The 23,973-nt window shown below is 28.7% G+C and overlaps 3 protein-coding genes across 3 annotated transcripts; 1 reads left to right on the plus strand and 2 right to left on the minus strand.

The window, feature by feature from the left end:
* Window positions 1-3,947: 3,947 nt before the first annotated feature.
* On the minus strand, window positions 3,948-5,989 carry LOC110653000 (protein RGF1 INDUCIBLE TRANSCRIPTION FACTOR 1). Its single transcript, XM_021808623.2, has 4 exons — window positions 5,783-5,989; window positions 5,447-5,668; window positions 4,992-5,207; window positions 3,948-4,590 (listed from the first exon to the last, which is right to left on the minus strand). The coding sequence occupies exons 1-4, from the start codon at window positions 5,843-5,845 to the stop codon at window positions 4,336-4,338; spliced, it is 756 nt and encodes a 251-aa protein (XP_021664315.2). The 5' UTR covers window positions 5,846-5,989; the 3' UTR covers window positions 3,948-4,335.
* A 7,486-nt stretch (window positions 5,990-13,475) lies between these two features.
* On the plus strand, window positions 13,476-14,392 carry LOC131178735 (putative gamma-glutamylcyclotransferase At3g02910). Its single transcript, XM_058144330.1, has one exon. It carries the CDS (start codon window positions 13,491-13,493, stop codon window positions 14,178-14,180), a length of 690 nt encoding a protein of 229 aa, XP_058000313.1. The 5' UTR covers window positions 13,476-13,490; the 3' UTR covers window positions 14,181-14,392.
* A 2,718-nt stretch (window positions 14,393-17,110) lies between these two features.
* On the minus strand, window positions 17,111-23,452 carry LOC110640392 (uncharacterized). The gene is made up of 7 exons (XM_021791682.2): window positions 23,098-23,452; window positions 19,554-19,631; window positions 19,350-19,425; window positions 18,422-18,495; window positions 18,241-18,311; window positions 17,522-17,565; window positions 17,111-17,424 (listed from the first exon to the last, which is right to left on the minus strand). Exons 1-6 carry the CDS (start codon window positions 23,125-23,127, stop codon window positions 17,523-17,525), a joined length of 372 nt encoding a protein of 123 aa, XP_021647374.1. The 5' UTR covers window positions 23,128-23,452; the 3' UTR covers window positions 17,111-17,424; window position 17,522.
* Between the last annotated feature and the right edge of the window lie 521 nt (window positions 23,453-23,973).

Here is a 23,973-nt window from a genome sequence, read left to right on the forward strand (position 1 = left end):
AAAACATTTAGAGGACATAAAGTAAACACATTTCTAAAAAATTATGTTGCATTAATAAATAAGAAAACATTATTTATTTATTTATTTATTTATTATTATTATTATTATTATTATTATTATTAATGTAACATTCTCTTTCACTTCTTTTGTCCTGCTAAAAAATTAACTTTCTTTGGGCTAAAAGAGTATCCTTTTTCCCTTGAAAATTGCAAAAGAGTGGACAAAATTGAAAAGTTCAACTACCAAGATTTAAAGCATTCTCTCTCTCTCTCTCTCAAAATCAAACTACAACTCTCTCTATCAAAATCAAACCATATTTACTAAAAAATAAAACTTTTTTATTAGAATTAATTCTGTTTGATATATAACACAATTTTAAAATAGAAGAAATACTAATAATGATATATAAGAGTGTTATTTTTTTAAAAAAATTCATAAATCTCTTTTAAAAAATAAAATCAAACAATATATTTAATTAAGATAAAAGAAATGTGGCATAAAATAATTTCTATTTTATTTAATCTTGATATTAAAGATATAAGAGTACAAAGTCAATAAGGTAAGTATCAAATGGTCCAATAATTAATTAGAAAATCAAAGAAAAGTAAGAAGTAAGATTGAAAGAAGAAACTTCATACTAATTTCCATAACAAATGTACATTAATTTTGTAAATATTTAGAGTATCTAATCTAATCTGCTTGATGGATTTTCTTGTTCCTTGTTGCTCTCATAATGACAAAAGCTGCCCACAATCAAATATTGACCAATATTATTAATCTCCTACAAAATAACTGTTCTATTCATATGATATTCTACCCTCTAGCTAGTCTAGTACTCTTTGGTAGTATTAGGACTTGTCTACATAATGCATTCAGTGCTTGAATATATATAAAGTAGATCGTTTTTTTTAATAAAATATCACATGACATTCTCTTTTATAATATTGTTACGTTATTAACACTTAAAAGAATATTTTATAACATTCTATTTTATAATATTTCTATATGGCTAACACGTAATATTGTGTTATTCCATGATATTTTTTATTATACATAAGTAATAAATTATTTAATAATTATTATATTAACACTATAATAAATAGTCATTATTATAATGTAACTTATATATATGAATAAATTTTAATTATATATAAATAAATTTTAATTATTTATATGATGAAATCTTTATTAAAAAGTTTGAAAGATATACAAAAGTAATAAACATAAAATTTAAAATAATTAATAAAAAAATTTAAAATATTATATTATTTTTATATATTAAAATTAAAAAAATATATATATATAAATTAAAATTATTAATAGCTACACACATTAATACAAATAATTTCCTAATTTCTCAATAAAATTAATGGTATGTTAAATTTAAAAACCTTCCCTCACCTATATTTCTTAAATATATTTTTAAGACTACAATGCTTTTCTTAGAAAAATAATAAATGTGAGTAAATTCTACAAAGATTAGATTCTAATTTTCATATTGAGAATATTAATGACATAAAAAATATTTAAAAAAAAATATATGTCTCCTACTAGTTACTATTATGGCACCACCAACCAATCAACCAACCACTATAAAGAAAAATAACCAATAATAATAAATTAATAATAATAATAATAATAATAATAATAATAAGCTAATGATGTAGTTATTCTAAATTGATTCTCTTATTATGAAACTAAACCCACTTATTCTAGTGGGTCTTGCAACCTTTTTCAACAAAGTACAACGCAAAAAATGGGTGATGAAAATGGACGGCTGAGAAGTAATCAAAGTACAATTATTGGGGCTAGTGGGACACGTGGCATTCAACTTAGCAAACGAATGAATCATGAAAGTGACTGCAATTTTTCTGGTACGGCAACTTGCGAACGACGGCGTGTACTGTGTCGCTGTCTTAACCATTTTTTTTAATAATAAAATATTTTAAATGTTAAAGAATGACTACTGTGTTTACCGGTATTACCGGTAAAACGGACAAATTACGTGTCAAAATCATACAACTTCCAGAGAGTACATCGCCTCTTCCGTGACTATCTCTTCTCCTTCTACTTTACCTTGCAAAGTGGGACCCACTCCTTCCGCCATGGAATCTATTGCCATTCTAAGTTTTTGTGCCTGAAAGATTATTACTTATTTGTGCAATCTATTAATAAAAAATTATTAATTAATATAATATTTATAAATTATTTTTCATTAAAAACATTAATTAAACATATAACTATTTAAAATTTTAAATATTTATAAATTTTAATTAATTTAAAAATATAAAATATTTATAAATTAACTTTTACAAATTAAAATAAACACTTCCTATATTAAACTATACTTAACTTATATGACAATTATTAAAAACTTAATTAATTTATATCAAAGGTTATTCCAAAAATTTTTCCAAATTAACTAACCCCACCAGTGAATTAGTCAATTTAGGAAGATTATTTTTCAAAGAAATTTATTCCTTTCATATGTCATATAAAATATAATTTTTTTAAAGCCCAGATCAACATAAAAGTAAACATTTATAGGCTTGTAATGATTCTTTAATAATGTACTGAAATGACAACAATGTGGTAAAATATATTATTAAAGTTCAATCTAGCTAGTTTCTTTGTATAAAAATTAAACTTAATTATGCCAAAATCTTCTTGTAATCAACTAATTAATCAGTTACTTTCATTTTCTCATGAATAATATTTAATTTTTTTTTTTACAAATTTTTATTTAATTGATCTCATTGACAGTTTTATTCTTTTATGTAAGAGTTTTTTTTTAATCTCTTTATTATGAGTTTTTTTTTTAATCTTAAGGATGGATTATGGTGTTTAATTTATGCATAATTTTATATCAAACTTAGTGGAAAAATATTTTATTATTTAAAAATGGAGTGAAAAAATTACAAATTAATATATCATATTTTTACATAAATAAAACTAACGATTTATATAAAAAATAATATAAAAAATTTAAAAAGTTCGATAGTATTAATAAAGAATATAGATTGAACAATAGCAGACTAAACGGTCCACTCCACTCTTCGATTTCATGAATTAAAATTTAATTAAATTTTATAAATTATTTAAAATTTTATATAAATTAAAAAGAGTCAATTAATTTAAATATTAATCTTTTCTTCTAGAGAAAGTTATAAAAGTAGTGAGACAAAGGAACACAAAAGGGGAAAAAAGTGTTGAGTTTTTAAGCCTAAATTATTGGATACTGAAAAGAAAGAGCTATAGTGATTTCTATGTTTTTACAGTCCTTTTAGGATGAAGCTTTGTTCACAGTCCTTTCGGTAAATCTCTCTTCACAGTACTCTTCTTCCCTTTGGCAATTATCAAATTCCAGCTATTTCTACCATGTGAGACAATTTCGAAACACTTCATTGAATGAGAAAGTTTCTCCATTTACCACAAACCAAAAAGCTTCTCTCTATTTTTCATAAACCTAACTAATAATAACAAAAAAAATTAGAAAATTATTAAGTAGTCTCATAGTATTAAGAAACATTCTCTTGCTAGTGTGATGGAAAAAAAAAAAAAAAACCCTCAAAAGTAGCCCAAAAAAAAATACAAAACCCTAAAAATATCATTAATGAATATTTATTTTGCATATAAATTCTTTAGAAAGATGATATAATATTTTCGATGTACATGAAAGTAATATTCTCCCTCTTTCATAGAAAAGTAGACAATCCTTATAATATGAAAATTGGATCTTACATAATTGTAAGAGATGGTATATATGTATTAGTGCATTTAATAATTTCTTTATTCTTTATCTGAGAATGCATAAGATTAAATATTTTTATAATTATATTTATTTTAAAAAGTAATTAAATAAAGAAAGTATAAACAGTAACTCAAAACATATATATATATATATATATATATATATATATATATATATATATATATATATATATATATATATATATATATATTCTTACATTCATTCATTCATTTCTCACAGTACATTATAGTTGTCGACAAGCTACATACCATATGTACATATTGCACATCTCACAAATTAGTATCAAAAGCCTACATGATACGTAGATAAACTCCAGCTAAAATCTAACACCCCCATCTTAATATATCATTTTCTATTGTTGATTTGTTCTTCATCTTTCTTTCTTTCTTGTGCACTTCACCATTTCACTTATTTCTGTTCTTTCTATATACAAGAAGGAGTTTTAGACGATGATCACTCTGCAACACCGGCCTCCTAGCACAAAGGCTCAGATGTGAGTGACCAACCTGCAGCTGGGTTCTGAGGATTTGTATATGAGTAATATCTTAGAGTGGTAGATAGAGCTAGTATTCTATGATGAATCCTCCCATTGGAGATCTATGGGGGACTCCCTTCCTCCTCTTGGCAGTAGCCCTGTAATTCACAGAAGTTGGTGGTGGTGTTGATGGTGTAAAGCTTTGGATTTTCCTTTTATTCCCATTTCCATTATTTCCCTTGTTGTTGATAATGCCATTGCCATTCATTGATTCTTCTGTGTCTGATCCATTCATTTCCTTGCGCATTTTCTTCTTCCTGAAGTTCTTTGATGTCCCAACAATCTGATGATCATCTCACAATTAAGAAAAATAATTAATTAACCATATGTGAAATTAAAATTAAAATTATTTATTTATTTATTTATTCATTAAAAAAATTAAAAAGAGATTGTGTATATGCACATTTTTCTTGTTAAAGGGTTGTTGGGGCCTAGCTTGGGGAATAATTCCTTTACCATGTGGAATGCAATTTTAATCACCATTAAATTTAACTTAATTACCAAGATAAAAATATGCAATTGGGTATTTTCCTAATAAAAATATGAAGAAATGGCAGAATCCATCTTAAAATTTTCCTGAAACAAGAAATTGAGTTCAAATCATACCTTGCAACCAAGGGAACAAATGAGAAATTGAGAAGAATTGGAAGGGGGAATAGAAGAGAAATTGTGAAGAATTCATACCTTGCAACCAAGGGAACAGAAACTGAAAGAATCAAGAAGGCTACGCTCACAGACTTGACAAGTGTTGGTGACACCTTTACCAGGCCTAGGCTGAGGCCTCTCATTCAAAAACACAATTCTAGCACTGTTGATAATGTAGGTCTGCACTCCTGTAATGTCCAAGTATTTCTGAATCTCAGAAACTCTAATCACATCATGGTATGATGATCTCCTTATCTGCAAAACACAAACACCCAAGCAAAAATTAATTTTTGTCAAGAACAGCAACCCCAAAAAATTGATTATTGTAGTACAACAAAACCATGTGCCATATGCTCTTAATTCCCTTTTCTGAAGCCATGGTTTCAGGATTAGCACATGTCATTGGTGAAACCAATGCAAAGATTCACAGTTAATGTGTTTGGATTTGATTCAGAGTTTTTACATGATTAAGGTGATGAAAAGAAAAGCCGTACCTGAATAGCTTTATGGTCTTTGTGAAATGAGAGACAGAGAGAACAAAGGGCTCCATTCATGCAGTCCAAGCAATACATATTGCATTCGCTCTTGTGAGCATCAGCATGAAGTTTGCATTGAACGAAGAAGCTTGTTTGGAGAAGAGGACGCAGCCATGGCGGCCACTCGATATCTTCTTTATCAGCATCAGTTCCATCATCATCATCAGGGCCTCCACCACCCTATACATATATAAACAAGAAAACACACATGGGTTTTTCCATATCAATGCAAGAATTCATCAAACAGAAACATATAAATATGTAAATCAAATGTGGTGACACTGATATACTGACCATGATTCTTCTGCTTTTGGGTTTGAATTCTCTCACAGTGGTTTCTTGATCAGTGCTGATCATCCGGACAAATTTGGAGAAAGAAAAAGGAGCTTTCTTTCTATCTTTCTTGCTAGGAAAGAGAGAGAGAAGAGGAGGAAGAAGGAGGTGGGGTAGAAGCTTGTAGTGGTGGGTGAAGGATGGGGGAGGGGTGTGTGTGTGGGAGGTGCTTATCTTTGGCTCAAAAGTCTACCACCGAACCTATATCCGAAGCTAAACCAAAAATTAGATGCGTTTGGTTTAAGGAACTGACCTTTCTATTCTTATATTCTCCATTTTCTTTCTTTCTTTCTTTCTTTTTTTTTTTTTTTTCCTTATTCTCTTAATTATAATTTATTGTCCTTTCATTAGATATTTTTTTTTCTAATTTTTCTGAGATAAAAAAGAAAAATTTATACCCAAATTTACTTGGACATGATATGTTTTGGAGTGTATAGATGTGTTGTCTCTAGTGTTTGAAACTTGGAAGTCGTTCCTTTGAAAACGTGGAAAAAGTGGGTGAATCAGCAAAACTAGAAAGAAGTTGAACAATCCCATGTGTTGCATTTATATTTCAGGGTAATTTTACAAGGTAGCAGCAATCTGGATCCTCGTTTGCCTTTTTACAATGGACCTTCTTTTCAGGGCCTGGAAGAAATTATGTATTTTCCTTCCAGGATTCATTTACTAACTAGCTAATTACTATTGTGAACGATACATTCCAATTTAATAGTAACAGGGAATTTATTCTTTTATCACATAATTTGGTCATGAATTGAAAGCTATATATTTTGTTGATATGAAAATTACAGAGGTGAGGCTGTAAAAAAAAAAAAAAAAAAAAAAAAGCTATTTTTGGCCTGCTGGAAGTATTCCATGACTACCGTCGTGAGTCTTTTAGATCAGCACTGAAAATCTGCGAAGAGAAAATGTGAACTTGATAGCCTAGATACTATTATTCTGACGCTTAAGTTATAAAATGTTTTAAGAGTTTATAGGTTTCTGATGAGAGATTTTCAGTAATCAATGAAGAAGAATAAGCGTACTAAGGCTTTAGGATGTGTCACCTTATATAAACTATCTGTAAAGACATAAGAAGTTGTTCTCCTAATCTGATAACATTGGAGATTAAATTTCAAAATTCTGAACGCTCAAATCTCAAGAGTTAATAACTGTGGTTCAAATCTTGAAATTGGCCGAGCGATTCTCTTGGATATTATATCATTCGGATCAGAATGATCTGAACAATTTCGAATATCAATGATTTCTAAATTCGGGTTAAAGACTGGTTTAGACTTCAATTCGAATCTGACAACGCAAAATCATAAATTGATCCTAACCTGTATAAATACTCGGAAGAGGTTTTATAAGCCATTTAAGTACCCATATTTCACCTATATCTATCCAAATATTACTCTGACACTTAATCCATGTGTCTTTCATTAAATATATCACCTGTATCACTAGTTATCACCACTCAAACCCTAAAGTTTTAAGGCCTATCAAGAGTCACTATCAAGAATGAAGACTCATCAAGTTCATAGCAAAATGGAGCCAAGAGATTGAGTTAGCAGAGTCAAAAAAATTTTGCTCAACTCAAAGGAATATTATTCATGTGTATATATACATTTTGCTAATTAAAGTTGCTATCCCTTTTCAATTGATCATTAGTAATACAAGTGAATTGCACTTGAGATGCAGATGGGCTCATTCATCCATTTAGACTTGGGTTAGCCAGTTCAATTTAAGTGCTCATCCTCAGGTTTTTTGAGCCATAGATTGTGAGACTAGGATTGGTTTTCCAATTTTTTAGTCTTTAGGGTTTTAGGCACACATGGTTAATAACCCTATCAATCAAGGATTTAAAATTCAATATATATATATGGGATTTTTTTTTTTAATTGAGTAGGTCAATCACACTACAAAAAATTGGAAAAATAGTTATGAATATTATCGATCAAATATGCTTATATTTCATTGGTAATTAGGATTACCGAGGAATTATTGAGGAAATTTTTTTATCCATAAATTTTAGTGTAAGTAATTTTTATTGATAAAAAAAAATATATTATCACTAAATTTACTGGCGAACAATTTCGTAGTTAAATTATGATTTTTTTGTACCCAATTTTGAGGGAGGATCGTACACTAATAAATCACTAACTATTTACTAGCAACACTTTTTATTGGCAATTACTAACGAAAATAAGTTGTTATAGATAATTATCGACGATAATAAGTTGTTGTAGATAATTACTAATGGTAACTTTTCGTAGCTAGTTTTTATTTCATATTTTTAATTTAATTTAACTTTTAAATTTAATTTTTAAATTTAATTTAAAATTTTAATTTATTTTTTATTTTTTTAATTTTTTTATTATTTTTTAAATTAAATATTAAATATTTCAATTTAAATATAAAATTATTTTTTAAGATTTAAATGACTTTAAAAAAATAATTAGTGGGCCCAAAATAGGCCCTACATATTGTCTATGCCACAATTGTCATATGTTAGAAAGTGGCTTTTCTTTTATAGAGAAATTAAACCTTCTCTTATCTATTCATAAACGATGAGAAAATTTTACATTTTTTATAATTTACCGATGGATTACAGACAAAATTAATATTTGTTGGTAATTACCAATAAAATATTTTTGCAAGCAAAATTTTTTAAACTTTGGTAAATTTTTTTTTCTTCTTAATATTATCGATTTAAATATGGTTCGTTGGTAATTATCAATGAAAAATTTTCTTAGGTAATTTATTTTAAAATTTTATTTTTTATTTTCATTTTAATATTATTTTCATTGGTAATTACTGATGAAAAATTTTCGTAAGTGATTTATTTTAATTTTTTTATATATTTTTTTTAATATTATTGACTAAATATGATTCGTTAGTAATTACTGAAGAAAAATTTTTATAGGTAATAATTTTTAAACTTTTTTAATTATTTTTTTTATATATTACTGACTAAATATTATTAGTTGGTAATTAATTATGAAAAATTTTCATAGGTAATTTATTTTAAAATTTCTATTTTTATTTTCTTCTTAATATTATTTAAAAAAAGTTTATTTATAATTACAGATAAAATATTTTCGTAGTTAAAATTTTTCAAGTTTTTTAAATTTTTTTAATTTTTTTTAATATTACTAACTAAATACGAGTTAAGTAGTAACTACTAATGAATTTTTTCATTGGTATTTTTTTATTTAGTCATTAATTTTATTATCAATATTAGGTGTCATTTTTAGTTACGTAATTGCGTCATTGGTAAATTATTCATCGATAATCAGTTTATCATTTTGTTGGCATAAATTGATTTAAATTTTGTTTTTTTTTTTATCGATAAAGTGTTGATAAATTATTAATAAATTATTAATGAAATTCGAATAACTTTTATAATTATTTTTAAAATTTTTTGTAATATCACCCCACTCACCACCACGTAACTCCGGCCATGAGGCCATCAAGACTAAAATTATAAACAAAATTGGATTTTTATCTTTAATTTAATTTAATTTATAATTTTTTTTAATTATTTTGATTCGGAATGCACACCCTTAAAAAAAACTATAAAAAAAAGAAAAATTAAAAAAAAAGGGAAAAAATAGGTGCAAAGTTTGGGTGTGATGTGGTCATTTTATTTTTCTTCCATCTAAAAAATGTTGCATGATTAGAGGTGAGAGTAAAGTAATTTTATTTTTATTGGGTACATGGTAAAATAAGCCAGCTGATTGCTATGGTGAGCACTTAATTAATTTGAGGCGATAAGGACAGAATCCACTTGCTGTGTTTGATAATTATTTTGGCATGTATTTTGGGGGACTTTGATGTCCACTTGTTGGAAGCGATTGATGCTCTTCTTTTTTTTCTTTTTTTTTCTTTAATCAATTTATGTGATGGCTCTTTTGTCTTTCTTGATTTCAGTATCTTCTCTCTTTGTGTTATTTGTTTTTCATTAATTTTGATTTACTATCAAAATATCTGAATTTTTATTAATATATTCACATTCAATTATATTATATTTTATTAAATATTATTATCCCGGCTATTAAATTAAGAGTTCAATTATATGCTTTCAGGATAGTGGTGTGATTTTTAGCATTAGGCCCATTGGGCTGATTAGCAACTGTGCAATTATCACAGGAGGCTGAACTGAAGCGCTGTTCAGGTTTCTGAGTAGTTGGGCTAAGCCCAACCATCGTAGAAAACTTGAATTTTATTATTTTATCATGTCTTGAATCCAATTCATCACCTGGGGTCTTCTGAAATTTATCAATCAACAGAAAATGAAAGATTTTAATGTTAATAAAAATTCAGTCCAATAACTTAGTAGCTATACGATTCGGTGTGGTTCTTTACGGTTTGATCTAATCTGACAAATCACAATTGATTCGTCCAATTCATTTTGATTTTTTCCTTAAACGGTTTAAATATAAAATCAAATCGATTTTAATCAAATTTAAATCAATTTATTAGTACAAATAGTAGGTAGGAGAGATCGGTGATCGTGCGGAAAATGTGAAAAGATGGAAAGACAACGATTGCGTAAAATGGGAATGGGGTTGGGGGTGGCAGATTCGGAAAGTTTTCAGTATGCCGGCGTCGTTTGTTAATTTTGGTTGAAGTTTTGGTTTTGTGCGGACTACGGAACTGAAATTGTTGAAAAGGGAGCCGATTCTCGGCGAGCCCATTACGCAGCCCAACGAAGTGGAATTTTTTTTTTTTTTAATAAAAAAGCCTTCCGTTCATTTTCCTGCTTTATCATTATAAGGGAAATTTTTGCATACATTTGACGTTATCATCACATGAACATATAATATTTATATATTTAGTAAATAAATTTTATAACATATTTTATATATTAAATTAATTATGAATCTAGTTTAAATTAAAGATAGTAATAAATTAAGTTATTATGAGTATTTAATCTTATCAAATCTTAATAGAACATATTTAAATTTAAAAAATAATATTTACAGTTGGTGTAAATTTAATTTAAATATTATATATTGATTATCTATCATTTGAATATATTTATATAAATATTTAATTAATATAAAATAAATATTTTTATAATAATATTTATAAATTTTTATATTTTTTATTTTATATAAAATAATATTTAAATATTTTATAAAATTATTAAATTTTTAAAATAAAAATTATTAATAAAATAATTTTTTATATAATTTATTAATTAAAATATATAAAATTAAATGATTTTAAGTATTTTTTGAGTAATAATAACTAAGTTTTTAATAAATTTAATAAATTGAAAATAAATTTTGATCGAGTTTAGTATAAATTTAAATAATAAAAATAAATTTTAATTAAATTTATGATAAATTTAAATAATTAAAAATAAATTTTAATTTAATTAAAAATAAATTTAATTTTTAAAAATATTAATATATTCAGATTTGAGTATGATAATTTTACGAGTACCATACTCATTGTGATCAATAGCTTAGATAAGAAAAGTTCTCATTACAAGATAAATACAAAAACAGAATGGGGAACCACTACCCACCATGTTCATAAGATGCCCAACTTATCAACATTTTTATCATCACAAATACATATACATCTCCACCCATTTTTCATCTCTTTAATCTTGTTTTTATTTATTTTTTTTACCTAAAAGAAAAATTCTTTTTATTAACATTGTTTATTATTATTATTATTGATAATTATATTTTATTTCAAAAAATATGTTAAATTTTAAATAGCATGCTAAATTATTATTTTTAAATAACTTCAAACTTAATGAATTAATATATGTCAATTTTCTTTGCCCATTATTTATTATATTGAGAATATAAAAGTATTCAATTCTCATATCGAAAAAAAGATGGAATGAGTGAGTGAAATATAAATAAAAAAAATTTGATTTAAACACATAAATTTATCAAAAAAGGATTCTCCTCAAGCGTTTTGGTATTTAAAATATTCTTAATATTAATTAAAAATTATTAAAGAAATTCTCAACGTCAATTAAAAAAATATTTTTATATTAAAAATATTATTTATATTAATATAAAGCGTTCGATTTATTAAAAATATTCCCAATGTTAATAAATTAAGTATTTTTATTTTAATTAGATTAATTTATGCTTAATTTGGGATAATTTAAGGATTAAGGCAACTGATGTGATATTTTTGTTAATTTTTAATAGATTGATTAACAGTAGGGTGTGATTACACTATTGTTAATAGTACATAATGAGGAAGGTTCATAATTTTTTTTTATTATTTTCTTTATTTAAATTTAAGAATTTATAATTTTAAAGCTATTATAATATTACTAATATAAAAATCATTATAATCGACTAATATAATATATGTTTTGTTAAAAATACTAATTTTATTCTCACCTACCTTATAAAAGTACATTATAAGATACACTTCATTGCATTAAAATCATGGCAAGTGGGATTTATAATTTAAATGACTTTTAGAAAAATTATATATATAAAATATTGAATTATAAGATACCAATCCAATATCAATGTGAAACAATAATATGAGGAAAACAAAATAACCACAAAGACTGATATTTTTTGAATCTATAAAGGCTTAAAAGTTAAATTAGAGAAAATTTAATTTAATTATTTTTAATTTTTATTCAAAATTAATGTAAAAATTTTAATTTAAACACAATCTAATTTAAAAATAAAAAATTAAGAAATTAAATTTTTTAATTTTTGAGCTTAAATAATAAGTTTAGTCCTAAAATTAAAAAAATTAAACTTCTTAATTCTTTTTTTATTTAAATCAAGAAATTAAGAAATTTAATTTTTAGGCTAAATTGATCTTCAAGATTAAAACTTTTGATTTAGTTTAGATAAAAACTTAAAAATTAGTTAAATTAATTTTTTCTATAAATATAAAGGTTAAATTTAATATTTTACCAATTGATAAATCATGGTATTTAAAAATTTTACTTAATTTTAGGCCAAAAAGTACGAAAAGGTAATGGATCAAAGGGTTGTAATCTCTTCTTTTTCAACATACTTCATTATTTTTTTTGGGAAATTATATATAATATCTATTCTTAGTTTAATAAGAAATAATTCATTTTATATTTATAAAATTTTAATTATTATTAAAATTAATTAACCAACAAAAGTTAATTCAGTCGCTAAAATTTATTCAACACTCTCAAATCTTACCAACCGTCTCTTTTAATAAGTGATCGGTAAATTTTACAATAATAAAAAAAAATTGATAATATATTCTAGCCTGTTTTTCCTCATTTAAATTTTTTTAAAAAATAATTAAAATAAATAGTATATTTCATATATATGTGAGAGAATAAATACTCTAGAAACAATCAATAATCTCTCATGTTTTAGTATGAAAATTGGGTAACCCAAGATTTCATCATGCTTTATTTAATTAATGTACAAAATTAGAATCTCCTATATGCCCATTTTGCACAAATTTCTTTGCTTAAAAATCAATTATATTTGGTGACATTAAATCAAATAAAAACAAAAGTAATTAAATTTATTTAAATAATTTTTATTAATTATAATTTTTAATTTATAAATCAAATAAAACATTAATCTATTTAAAATTAATTGCCTTGTAAGTTAAATAAAATTTATTTTATTATTTAGATGTGATGTTATAATTAAAAATATATAAGTACGGTAAAATCAACTTAAGGCCGCTATAAATGGAGGATCTCGTTCCTGGGTCATCGTCATCATCCCTAAATTCAACAAAAGATCTCTCTCTGCAAAAACTATCTGCTTCCATTTCCATTCCCATAATCAGTTCAGAGAGAAGCCAAATGGGCTTTCAAATAGCAGAGAACAAGCCTGCACCATCAACGCTCATATTCACTTACGGTACCTTAAAGAGAGGCTTCTCCAACCACGGACTCTTGCAAGATCTGATGCGAACCGGAGACGCTGTCTTCAGAGGTACGTACCGAACCATAGACAATTATCCTCTCGTCTGTGGTCCCTACAGAGTCCCATTCCTCCTCAACCTCCCCGGTGCTTCCGGATCCAAGCGCGTCACAGGCGAGTTGTACGCCGTCACGGCTAGAGGACTCTCTCGCCTCGACGAGCTGGAGGGTACCACTCGTTGTCACTACGAGAGGTTGCCGATAATGTTGGAGCCGATAACGGCAACGGATGATGGTGAGGAGTACGGAGGCGACGGAAAAGCGTGCGCGGCGGAGGCGTATTACGCGCACAGGAGCTACGCGGTGGAGATGTGGAAGCGGAACGGGAAGAGAGGTTATGGTGCGTACGGAGAGAAGGAAGCAAAAGGGTATGTGAAGAGGAAAGATAGACCTCAAAATCTGAGCTTTTTAGATCAGATTCATGTTTTTGTGAGCTCTATTGATAGTAATTAGTGGAAAATTTTTTAAATAAAAAAATATTTAAAATTGTGTACCGTAAGCCATAGCCAAAGCTTCTTCTTCTCTGTAATCTGTATTTGTTTTGGATCGCAGAGTAGATGTAAGAGCAAACCATGAATGATGAATCCTATCTTCTTCTTCTGTTCCTCTTTCTTGATCTTCAATTTGTAGGAATATAAGAAAAAATAAATTTTATCTTCTTAAAATTTTTGTTGAAGATGATGAATTAACACAATTTTGTCTTCGTATCTGATTTGCAGTTAAAAGAAAATTGGTTACTGCAAATTTGCAATTTAAAAAGAAAAATCAAATCTTTTAAATTTTGTAAATTTTCTTTTACACTTGGCTGATGTTCATAATTTAACTAATAAATTTTAACTAAATATATGTTAATAACTTTTTCAAATAAAAATTGATGTCATAACATGACAAATAATATGCTAATAATTAAAAAAAAAAATTAACATTCCGTTGAGAAGTATCAACGGAATAATTAACGCCTTGCAATGAAGTTACGGTCCGTTTATGGGGTTGGTTAAATCAATATATTATCGATTCATAAATATTATAAATTTATTAAATATGTCTGATTTAATATTAGTGTGCAAAAATTAAATATTTCGATTGCAAGTGAAAAAAAAGTTATTCTAATATAAGTTTGATTAAGGAGATTTTGTTTTTTTGAAAATAAAAGAGTTTTCATTTACAATTTTAAAAGTATAAAATTTTTTAATATAAAAAAATATTTTAAAATAAATTTTTTATTTAAAATATAATATCAATTATCTTGATTTAAAAATCTAATTATATTGATATAGCATTTAATTGGATCATTTGACGACCTGCATGCCCTATTCTAATACTCATTTATGACCACCTCAAGTTATATCAAACAAATTTTAGGAGTTCCTGTCAGCTTGTTTCAAAGAGAGGATCAAAGAGTCTGGCATTATGATTTCCATGGGTTCTATTCCGTTAGGCCAGGCTATACGATAGCTAGGCAACGAATGCTATCTGATAATTGCTTGAATTCTGGTGGTCCTGGCCCTAATTCTCAGGTTCGAAATAATTCTTTTTGGAATAGCTTCTGGAAAATTCAATTGCCTAACAAATTGAAAATGTTCCTATGGTGCCTTTTAAGGGAACGACTTCCTTGTAATGACCTCCTTCATAGGTGAATCCCTCATATGAATCCGGAATGCAATTTTTGTAGTGAGAAAGAAACCCTGTGCCATTTGTTTTTCTCTTGTCCTCAAGCTTTAGCTATTTGGATCAATTCTCCACTAAGACTTCGCTCATCAACGGTGATCAGCTCAAACCTTATGAATTGTTGGATTGAAGTTTGTTCTTATCTTGCTAAGCATCCTGATGGCTCATATCTTATTCAATCAATGGCTTTCATCCTTTGGCATACTTGGAAGTGCAGGAATGCCCTCAACTTCCATCAGCAAACACAGACTTGGCAAGAAGTAATTTCCAATGCTTTAAAACACCAATAAGACTTTCTTTTAGTAGCAATAGATGGTCCTAGTAACACTTATCATCAATAACAGCAGAACTTGAATTGGATTCCTCCAATGGAAGATATGGTGAAATATAACTTCGATGCTGCAGTGGATAAACAGAACAATAAAGGAGCAGTAGCAGTGATAGCTCGAGAATCATTGACTGGAGATGCAGCCTATGGCCTTTTATTGTTGATCCTCTCTTATTAGAAAGCATTGCTTGTAGAGAGACTGCTCCAGATGCTGTTTTATGGGGTTTTCAGAAAATTATCATAGAAGGAGACTCTGCTATTGTTGTCAATGCTCTTCATAATTAGACCTTTCCCATTGCTATTCGAGGGATTCTTCTTGATGTTTTAGATGTTTCGTAATTCTGAGAATGTTCAGTTTTCTGCTGTTAAAAGAACAGGTAACCAAGCGACTCATGTTCTTGCTTCAAAGTTTTTACATGATTTATCCTCCAGATGTAATTGTCATTGCCAGACGACCTTGTATTACATTTTCGGCCTGTTTTGAGTCTTAATGGAATCTGATACCTTTGAGGAAAAATACACTCACAAAGGAAAGGGGAGGGGTAAATGGAGACTTGAGCAGGATTGATTAAGGAGGATTTGAATCTTATTATTTGCCCCGCTTCATCCATTAAGGTCCTGCTAAAATTTCAACTGCTGCTGCTGATGATTCTCAATTATTCATTTCTTTTTCTTTATAAATTATAATTAATTCTAATTGAGATCTGTGCTATTTAATCAATCATACAATGTGGCTGTATATGTTTTTTTTTTTTTTTTCCCACTTGATGGCATGTAAAAAAATATTTTTGATGAAGTGATGGGTGCCACAACATCCAAATCTCCATTATATGGTAATCCAATAAATTAGAATAAGGCACATATCACTGATATCAAGGGGGTGATTACAAAAATAATGCAAATGAGTAATAAAACAAGGTTAATTGCAGACTATACACATAGGAATCAAGTAATAATAGTAATAATAATAATAATAATAAATATCTTGTAATAAAATCCAAGGATTTGATCCCTGGCTAAGCAATAAGCATCATCAATGTGAAGACTAAGCTAAAAGAACTTGCAGCTAAGTCAATTCCTAGAAAATGTATTTATTTGTGAATAATGAGTGGGATGCATCATGCATCCCTCCATGCAATTCTTATTATTTCAAATCTTGAAGAGGTACTAGTTTTTTAAAAAAATTATATAATTGCCAAGGTCATCAATCGTCATGCCACCAAATCAATCTATTATTTAACTTCATAGTTTTATATGGGGGAAAAAATCCCATTCAGTATTTGCTAAGGTATGTTTTGGCATTCCTGTAAAACACATTTTAAAGATAATTATAAAAAAAATTTCCCAATCTCAACCCCAAACATGGCCTAAGTTGAAACCACAGGACTAACCAAATATTTGGTCTTAATATAAAATAAATGATACAAAGAAACAAGATCAAGAGTTGTGATTGCCGCATAGTTTATCTCAACCTATGCAGTATCTGATTCTGAGTATCTTCCACACAAAATGAGAAGATTCACTTCCTTCTCAAAGTAATTGTCCTATATGTCAACCATTTGGGTTCACATTTATATTCATCAACATATTAATACAGACACACCTCCATCTTCAGATTCAGAAAGAGTTTGTTTCTATGCTGCTCTTGCAACATCGTTCGTATCTCTAACTCTGATTGAATCATCATAGCATGCATCTCAGCTGATACCAGGGAATGTAAAATTTACAGTCACTGACGCTTGAATATTCACAAGTAAACTAAAAGACAGTTGTATAGGTTCAAATATTTCAACCACACCTTATTTTTCTGCAAATTCATTGGTGTCAGTCAGTTGCTGTGTCCTGAAGTACCATAAAGATTGTGAGTAGAAGACTGCTACTTATATAAAGCTACACGTTAGTTACAATAGAATTGCTAATCAACTTTACTAACAGCCTATTAACAGCTGATAATCAATTATTTCACCTACCTCATTCACCATTCACTACAGTACAAATGTAAAGCATGCATTGAAAATTATGTATTGTGTTCCAGCTTTTCCCTTGTTCTTGACCTCTTACAGATGGCTCCAAGAAGCCACCAAATACTTAGAATAAGCTAGGTTAGATTTATGTTGACCTTGGTATCATATGAATAAGAGGAAGGCGAGAGAGAGAGAGAGAGAGAGAGAGAGAGAGAGAGAGTCCAAACCCCAGTTATAGGTTAATTATAGAAAGAGAACATCTATAACCTTGGGCTATAGAATGGACTCTAAAGCAGGCCACATAACGTAATACAGAAGGATCTAAATGCACTGCATAGTCCGGGAAATGAAGCTTTATTTGTATGCAGCCAGTAACATTGGTTCAAACCTAACTTTTTGCTAAACTGCAAGTGCCAGACCATCTCCCATCAAAACTAGGAAGTAAAAAGATAAAACAATATGATTCAAGAGTAAAATGCACATAGCTCATTCTGGTCATTCAATAGCCACCCTTTTAAGCTAAAATCATGATAGACAGTCTTGAAAAGATTACCATATTGAAGTATGACTTATACCAAGCCCATTGCAGGTAAGTATCATTCCTTTAAATCTGGCAAGATATTCCTGTATAGCAATAACAAAATTGACCAATACTTGTTAATATTAGAACCTTCATACCAACTTGAAGTGTATGTTTGCGTTCTGGGACTGATGGTATCATATAGAATTCTTACCCGCAAAGTGTACTTATCAATCTCATATATTCCATTTAAATCATAATCAGAGCGTTTAGCCGGATCACTCAACACTGCAAAAGAAAAATAGTAATCAGAAAAGAATGAGCAGAAGTTTATCATACACCCACCCTATTACCTATCAGCTTTTGTACTGCATCACTGAATATCATAAAATCTTAAAATGCATCACATATAAGCTTTAAGCCAATAGAGAAATGTTGCTTGAAATGGGATATTGTTATGTATCAGCCTCGGATCAATCTCTGAACTCAGAGATTGTGAAAGAACTCTAAGGAATTGAGAAATAGATTTGATAAGAAGAGAAACAGATTGGAGGAGAAGAGAAAATAGAATTCAGAGGAGAGGAATATTTCTGTTATTGATTCTGGAATGGAATGAATGAATACAGATAAGGATTCTCCTTTTATACAAGAATAGTGCAACTTCTACTAACCAATTCTGTTATTCTAAACTACTTCCCTCCAAACTAACAACATTTCCCTCCAAAACACTTTCTACCAGACGCTTCTATTGCTTATTACTATTTCTCTTCTTTCTCCTATAGTATGTAACAGATATCTATCCTCTTTTCAGCCTGATTTTCTTTATCTATAAAGAAATGTGTCCTACTTCTGCATAGATCAGAATTAATATCCTAGAGCCTTCCCTGATTCAAAATTCACTCACACACATTACTCGCTATTAGCTCGCAACAATCTGTCGACTTGCATAGTAAACTGCACTCACCCTATCATGCTTTTGCAAGAAATAATGACATATCAAAATAATCAATTGATATCTAAGACCTGTAAATCCTGTAAGTTGGCCAAGACTACATACTAAATTTTCCTGATTCACTAGAAGCAATAAGCATTATACCACATAGAGAATGTGGACTTTGGTGCTTATCTTCAATAAGGATTACCTTTGTAAGCTTCATTGATCTCTTGAAATTTTGCAGTAACAGCACTATCACCCTGGTGTTTATCAGGATGCCACTTCTGTAGATAAATGAAATTATAATGAAATGTCTTGTATCAATCCCACAGTAATTAAATAAGGAAATTATTGCAATCAAGAAATGTAAAAGCTCACATAAGAAGCTGCTCATAGTAGATGCACCACTAACCAGCGCAAGCTTTAGGTAGTTTAATCTTATCTTCTCATCTGTTGCATCATAATCAACCTCCAAAATTTTGTAGTAATCCTGCATACAAAGAGAGTTTCCCATCAGAATTCAGAGGTAAGTTGATTTAGATCACACTGTAAAAATACAAAGCAAAATATTGACATTGGGAACTGAGTAAAATTGTTGATGGATGCAAATGCATTTTGAACAAACGCTTAATATACAAAGCAAAATATCCACATTGGCAACTAAGAAACTCGTCAATGAGTGCAAATGCATTTTGAACAAATGCTTACAGATATGCAATCTGAAATCTTCAACAAATGGTATCTATGGCAGGAATGAATTGGATAACTCGATTGTAATGAGTTAAGCTATTTAACAAGAATAACACAACAATAATAACTGAGCCTTAATTCCAAACTATTTGAGTCAGCTATATGGATCATTTTTCTCCATTCAACTCTATTAGACACCAGGTCTGTATCAATATTCAATACTTGTAAATCCTTTCATACTATTTCCCTCCAGCCATCTTAAGGCCCCCCTTTCCTCTTCTCCCTCCTTCCCTGACTAACATATCACACTTCCGTATTGGGGCATTTAATTCTCTCATTTTACCTCCAATATGTGCTACATGCATTTTCTACTGGACATGATCATTTCTAATCTTATCCATTACCGTGTTATCAAACGTACAACTTAACATCCACATTTCTACCACAGTCATCTTGTGGAGATAGCTATTTAAGCATGTGACAATGATGCTTGATTTATAGCAAAAGGCGCAAACAAGCAGATAATTAGCTAGAAGACATTCAAGCATTTTTCTTTCATTATTTGATCATTGAAAGAAAAAAATCTTTCATCTATCTTTCATTGCTCTTGACTTTTTCCACAAGATAGACCTTTCATTGCCAAATTTTGTAAGAAAGGATATCATTTGTAAGGAAAGGTATCATCTCATAGTAAATGAATGCACCTAACCATGCCATTCAAAAGTCACCACCTTCACCTACAATGCTTGTATAGTTGCAGCAAACAATGTCTTATGTGAGACACATATATAGAAATTAAGCCAAGTAAAGAACCTGCCTGCTAAACTTATAGACCAACAATTTCATAAGAGCTGGAAATTTACTGGAAAGGAGGTTTTCAAAAAAAGCAAGTTTTGGCATAGTATTCCCACATGGAACTAACTAAATCTGCCAAACAACCTTCATTCATGAATCTTCTAACTTAAGAGTCCATCAATAAAACTACGCCACCTAATTTCTTAAAATTTTATCACATTTTATTCTTTGTGTTAAATTTGGAGAGAGTGCTGATAAATTACACATTAATTCATTTTTAATTTGAGCTTATATAAATGACTGGGTTCCTTTACTCATCAAAATAACTAACCAATTTAATGTTGCAACCAACCACTTATATTTACCTTTTCCTTTTCATATTTTCCGATGTGGGACATTCTCAACACTCCCCCTCAAGTGCAACTGCATGGTTATCACTTAACAATTATGTTTATGTAGTATTAACCCGATATATGATTGGATTTGGGCTTATATAAGTGAGTAGATTGATTTACACATTCAAATGACTAATCAATTTAATGTTGCAACCCAACCATTTATATTTACCTTTTCCATTTCATATTTTCCCGATATGGGAAATTCTCAACACTCTCCCTCAGGTGCAACCACATGGTTGCCACTTGACAATTATGTTTATGTAGTATTAACCCAATACGGGCTCAGTTATACAGTCTTATGGGCAGCTGAAACCCATAACCCAACCGGGCTCTAATAACATATTAAATTTGGATAAAGTTCTGACAAATTACATATTAATTCATTTTTAATTTAGGCTTATATAAATGATTGAGTTGCTTTACACATCAAAATGACTAGCCAATTTAATGTTGCAACCCAACCATTTATATCTACCTTTTCATTTTCATATTTTCCCGATGTGGGACATTCTCAACACTTTGCAACTTCATCTTGCATTGTAGCTAGACAAGAGCACTAGTGACAACAAACAAACAAACAAACATACATATTGATCATACTGAACTAACTTTGATAAAATGAATACATTATGACAACAGTAATATTTATATAAAAAGTTTCACTAAGAAGACATCTATAATAGGCAAGAATCGATGAATCAAATGTCTTTTATGCCAATAGAAGTAAAAAATGAAATAGGTGAAATGAATGCATTCCATGGAACCATCAATGATAAATCTAAAGGACCATTTCACACTTCAAGGTACTAAACACTACAAAAAATGCAGATAAGAAATACTTGAAGAGGCAAATCCACACCATTCCAAACAGGCTAATTGCACTTTATGTGAGATCACAAGGCAACTAACACTAACTATGCTTACACTTAGATAAATAGCCAAAGAACTAGCACAAGCATTTCAATTATGTCAAGACAATAATAATTTCACAGCAAAGCAAGGAAGGGTAAGAAGAAAGAAAAGGGTTAAACAAAAACAGAATGGGGAAGAGCATCATTCTTGTGGAACAAAACTCTCATGGTACAGCATTTCTTTCCTTTCATATATTATATATATCAGGAAGAATTTCATTATAAAAAAAGAGATGATGTCTATGCATCAAACTAATTTAGCTAGCCAAAAAGTTAGGTACTTCAGTATAGGTCCTGGGACTCTGATTTAAGTCATCATGTAAATGTAGAAAGCGAAGCAATATCAGGTCGTGAAATGATAAGCAAGCAGCCAAAATGCTTAGAATACTCATTTTTTATTCATTTACGATTCACAAACATCTTTGACAGAAAAGCTCTACCCCATTGGTTGCATAGATGATGAATTTTCGTTCCATACTTCTCAATGTTCTTATATTTAAAGATGAAAATAAGCTAAATCTTTGGAATCGGATAGGCTTAGGAGGGTTTTTCTTTACCAAACTATAATATATATATGGGGGCATGAAAACTTTAAATTATTCCCTTGCCTGCAATTTCTGAGCAACCGAAATACTAAACTGCACCAATATGTATAAAAGGTAACAACTTGCTAATCAAACCAACTTCCCCAATGAAAACAAAAAGAAAATCCTATAAGTTTTTGTATATAGTAATTCCTATAGTACTTCATCTGGTACAAAACTTATATGCATGAAACCTACACTTCATAAAACAATGCATCCAACAGCATCAACTGGATCCCTGTAGACGTGAAAAAAAAAATGCAAATAGTCCCAAATTAAATTCAACTATTTGAGTAAATACTTATTCCATAAGGCCCCACACCATGGAAAATCTAAATCCAATTCATTGCATTTTTTTTCCCTTTCCCTTTCACGCACCCATATATAAATCAATGGAAAGATAAGAGAACCAGAAACAGAACTCCGAAATCCAAACTGGGTTAATAAGAAATTAACATCAGCATCGTCATCATTTGCAGGAACAATAGGACTAGAAACTCAGTAATAATTAAAAAAAAAACAAAAAGAAAAGAAAAATAAAAAGGAACAGAAGCAGGAGTGAGACTAATTTTGTGCACCTTTTGGGTGGTGTTCTCATCGCCTTCCATCTGCTATGGTTATGGATTTAGCATGCAGATGATTTTTTGCACACTTCATCTCATGGAAGAAAAAACCCAGAGGATGCTTGAAATCTTCTAAAAATAGATGAACTCAGTTTAGTTTTTACAGATATTTTAAATAAAAACTAAAACAAAAAAGGAAAACTGGGTTTTGTGTGGTGGAATTTGGGTTTCTTGAAGGAAAAGTGAAGATTGAGGGACAGGTTCTTCAGATGCCACGACTGTATCGATTAGGGTTTTTTTTTTTTTTTTTTTAGCCCTTTCTGATTGAATTTTCGTTCGGAAATTTTCATTGTTATCTGTCAGTTCTGCGCGTGTCTGCACGTGGAACACTTAGGTAAATTGTTTTTCTCGGCTTCTCTTTATTAAAAAAATAAAAATAATAAAGGAAAATATCTATGAATATTACAACTGTTGCTTACCATAAATCGAGAAGAATCGGTCTTTTAAGGGTATTTAGGTCCGATCATTAAAAAATAAATAAATAAAGGATATCCTGATATATAAAAAGAAATTCTTTTACAAATTATAAATCTTGATGGAAAAATAAATAAATAATTTATAATAATTTTTTAATTCTTATTTTATATTTTATAAATTTAAAAATTTTTAAAAATTTATTAAATGACATAAATATTCTTTTGAAACAAATAAAGTAGCAAAATTTGTTTTATCTTGTTAATTAAGAATACATATATTATGTTGTTTTTAATAAAAATTAAAATACAAAAATTAACTGATCACATAAAAAATTACAAATAAATTAATATTTAATTTAATATATAATGTAAAAAATTTTATTTTAAAAATAAATAATATTAACATAAATAATTT

This window comes from Hevea brasiliensis, chromosome 3 (genome assembly GCF_030052815.1).
Source record: "Hevea brasiliensis isolate MT/VB/25A 57/8 chromosome 3, ASM3005281v1, whole genome shotgun sequence".
NCBI classification, from domain to species: domain Eukaryota; kingdom Viridiplantae; phylum Streptophyta; class Magnoliopsida; order Malpighiales; family Euphorbiaceae; genus Hevea; species Hevea brasiliensis.

Coding starts and splice junctions, on each gene's coding strand:
- LOC110653000 (XM_021808623.2), bottom strand. CDS start 5,845: ATGATCAGCACTGATCAAGAAACCACTGTGAGAGAATTCAAACCCAAA. Junction 5,208..5,446: donor AAGACCATAAAGCTATTCAG/GTACGGCTTTTC, acceptor TGTGTTTTGCAG/ATAAGGAGATCATCATACCA. Junction 4,591..4,991: donor TCTGTTCCCTTGGTTGCAAG/GTATGAATTCTT, acceptor GATGATCATCAG/ATTGTTGGGACATCAAAGAA.
- LOC131178735 (XM_058144330.1), top strand. CDS start 13,491: ATGGAGGATCTCGTTCCTGGGTCATCGTCATCATCCCTAAATTCAACA.
- LOC110640392 (XM_021791682.2), bottom strand. CDS start 23,127: ATGGAAGGCGATGAGAACACCACCCAAAAG. Junction 19,426..19,553: donor ACTACCTAAAGCTTGCGCTG/GTTAGTGGTGCA, acceptor ATTTATCTACAG/AAGTGGCATCCTGATAAACA. Junction 18,496..19,349: donor GATCAATGAAGCTTACAAAG/GTAATCCTTATT, acceptor TTTCTTTTGCAG/TGTTGAGTGATCCGGCTAAA.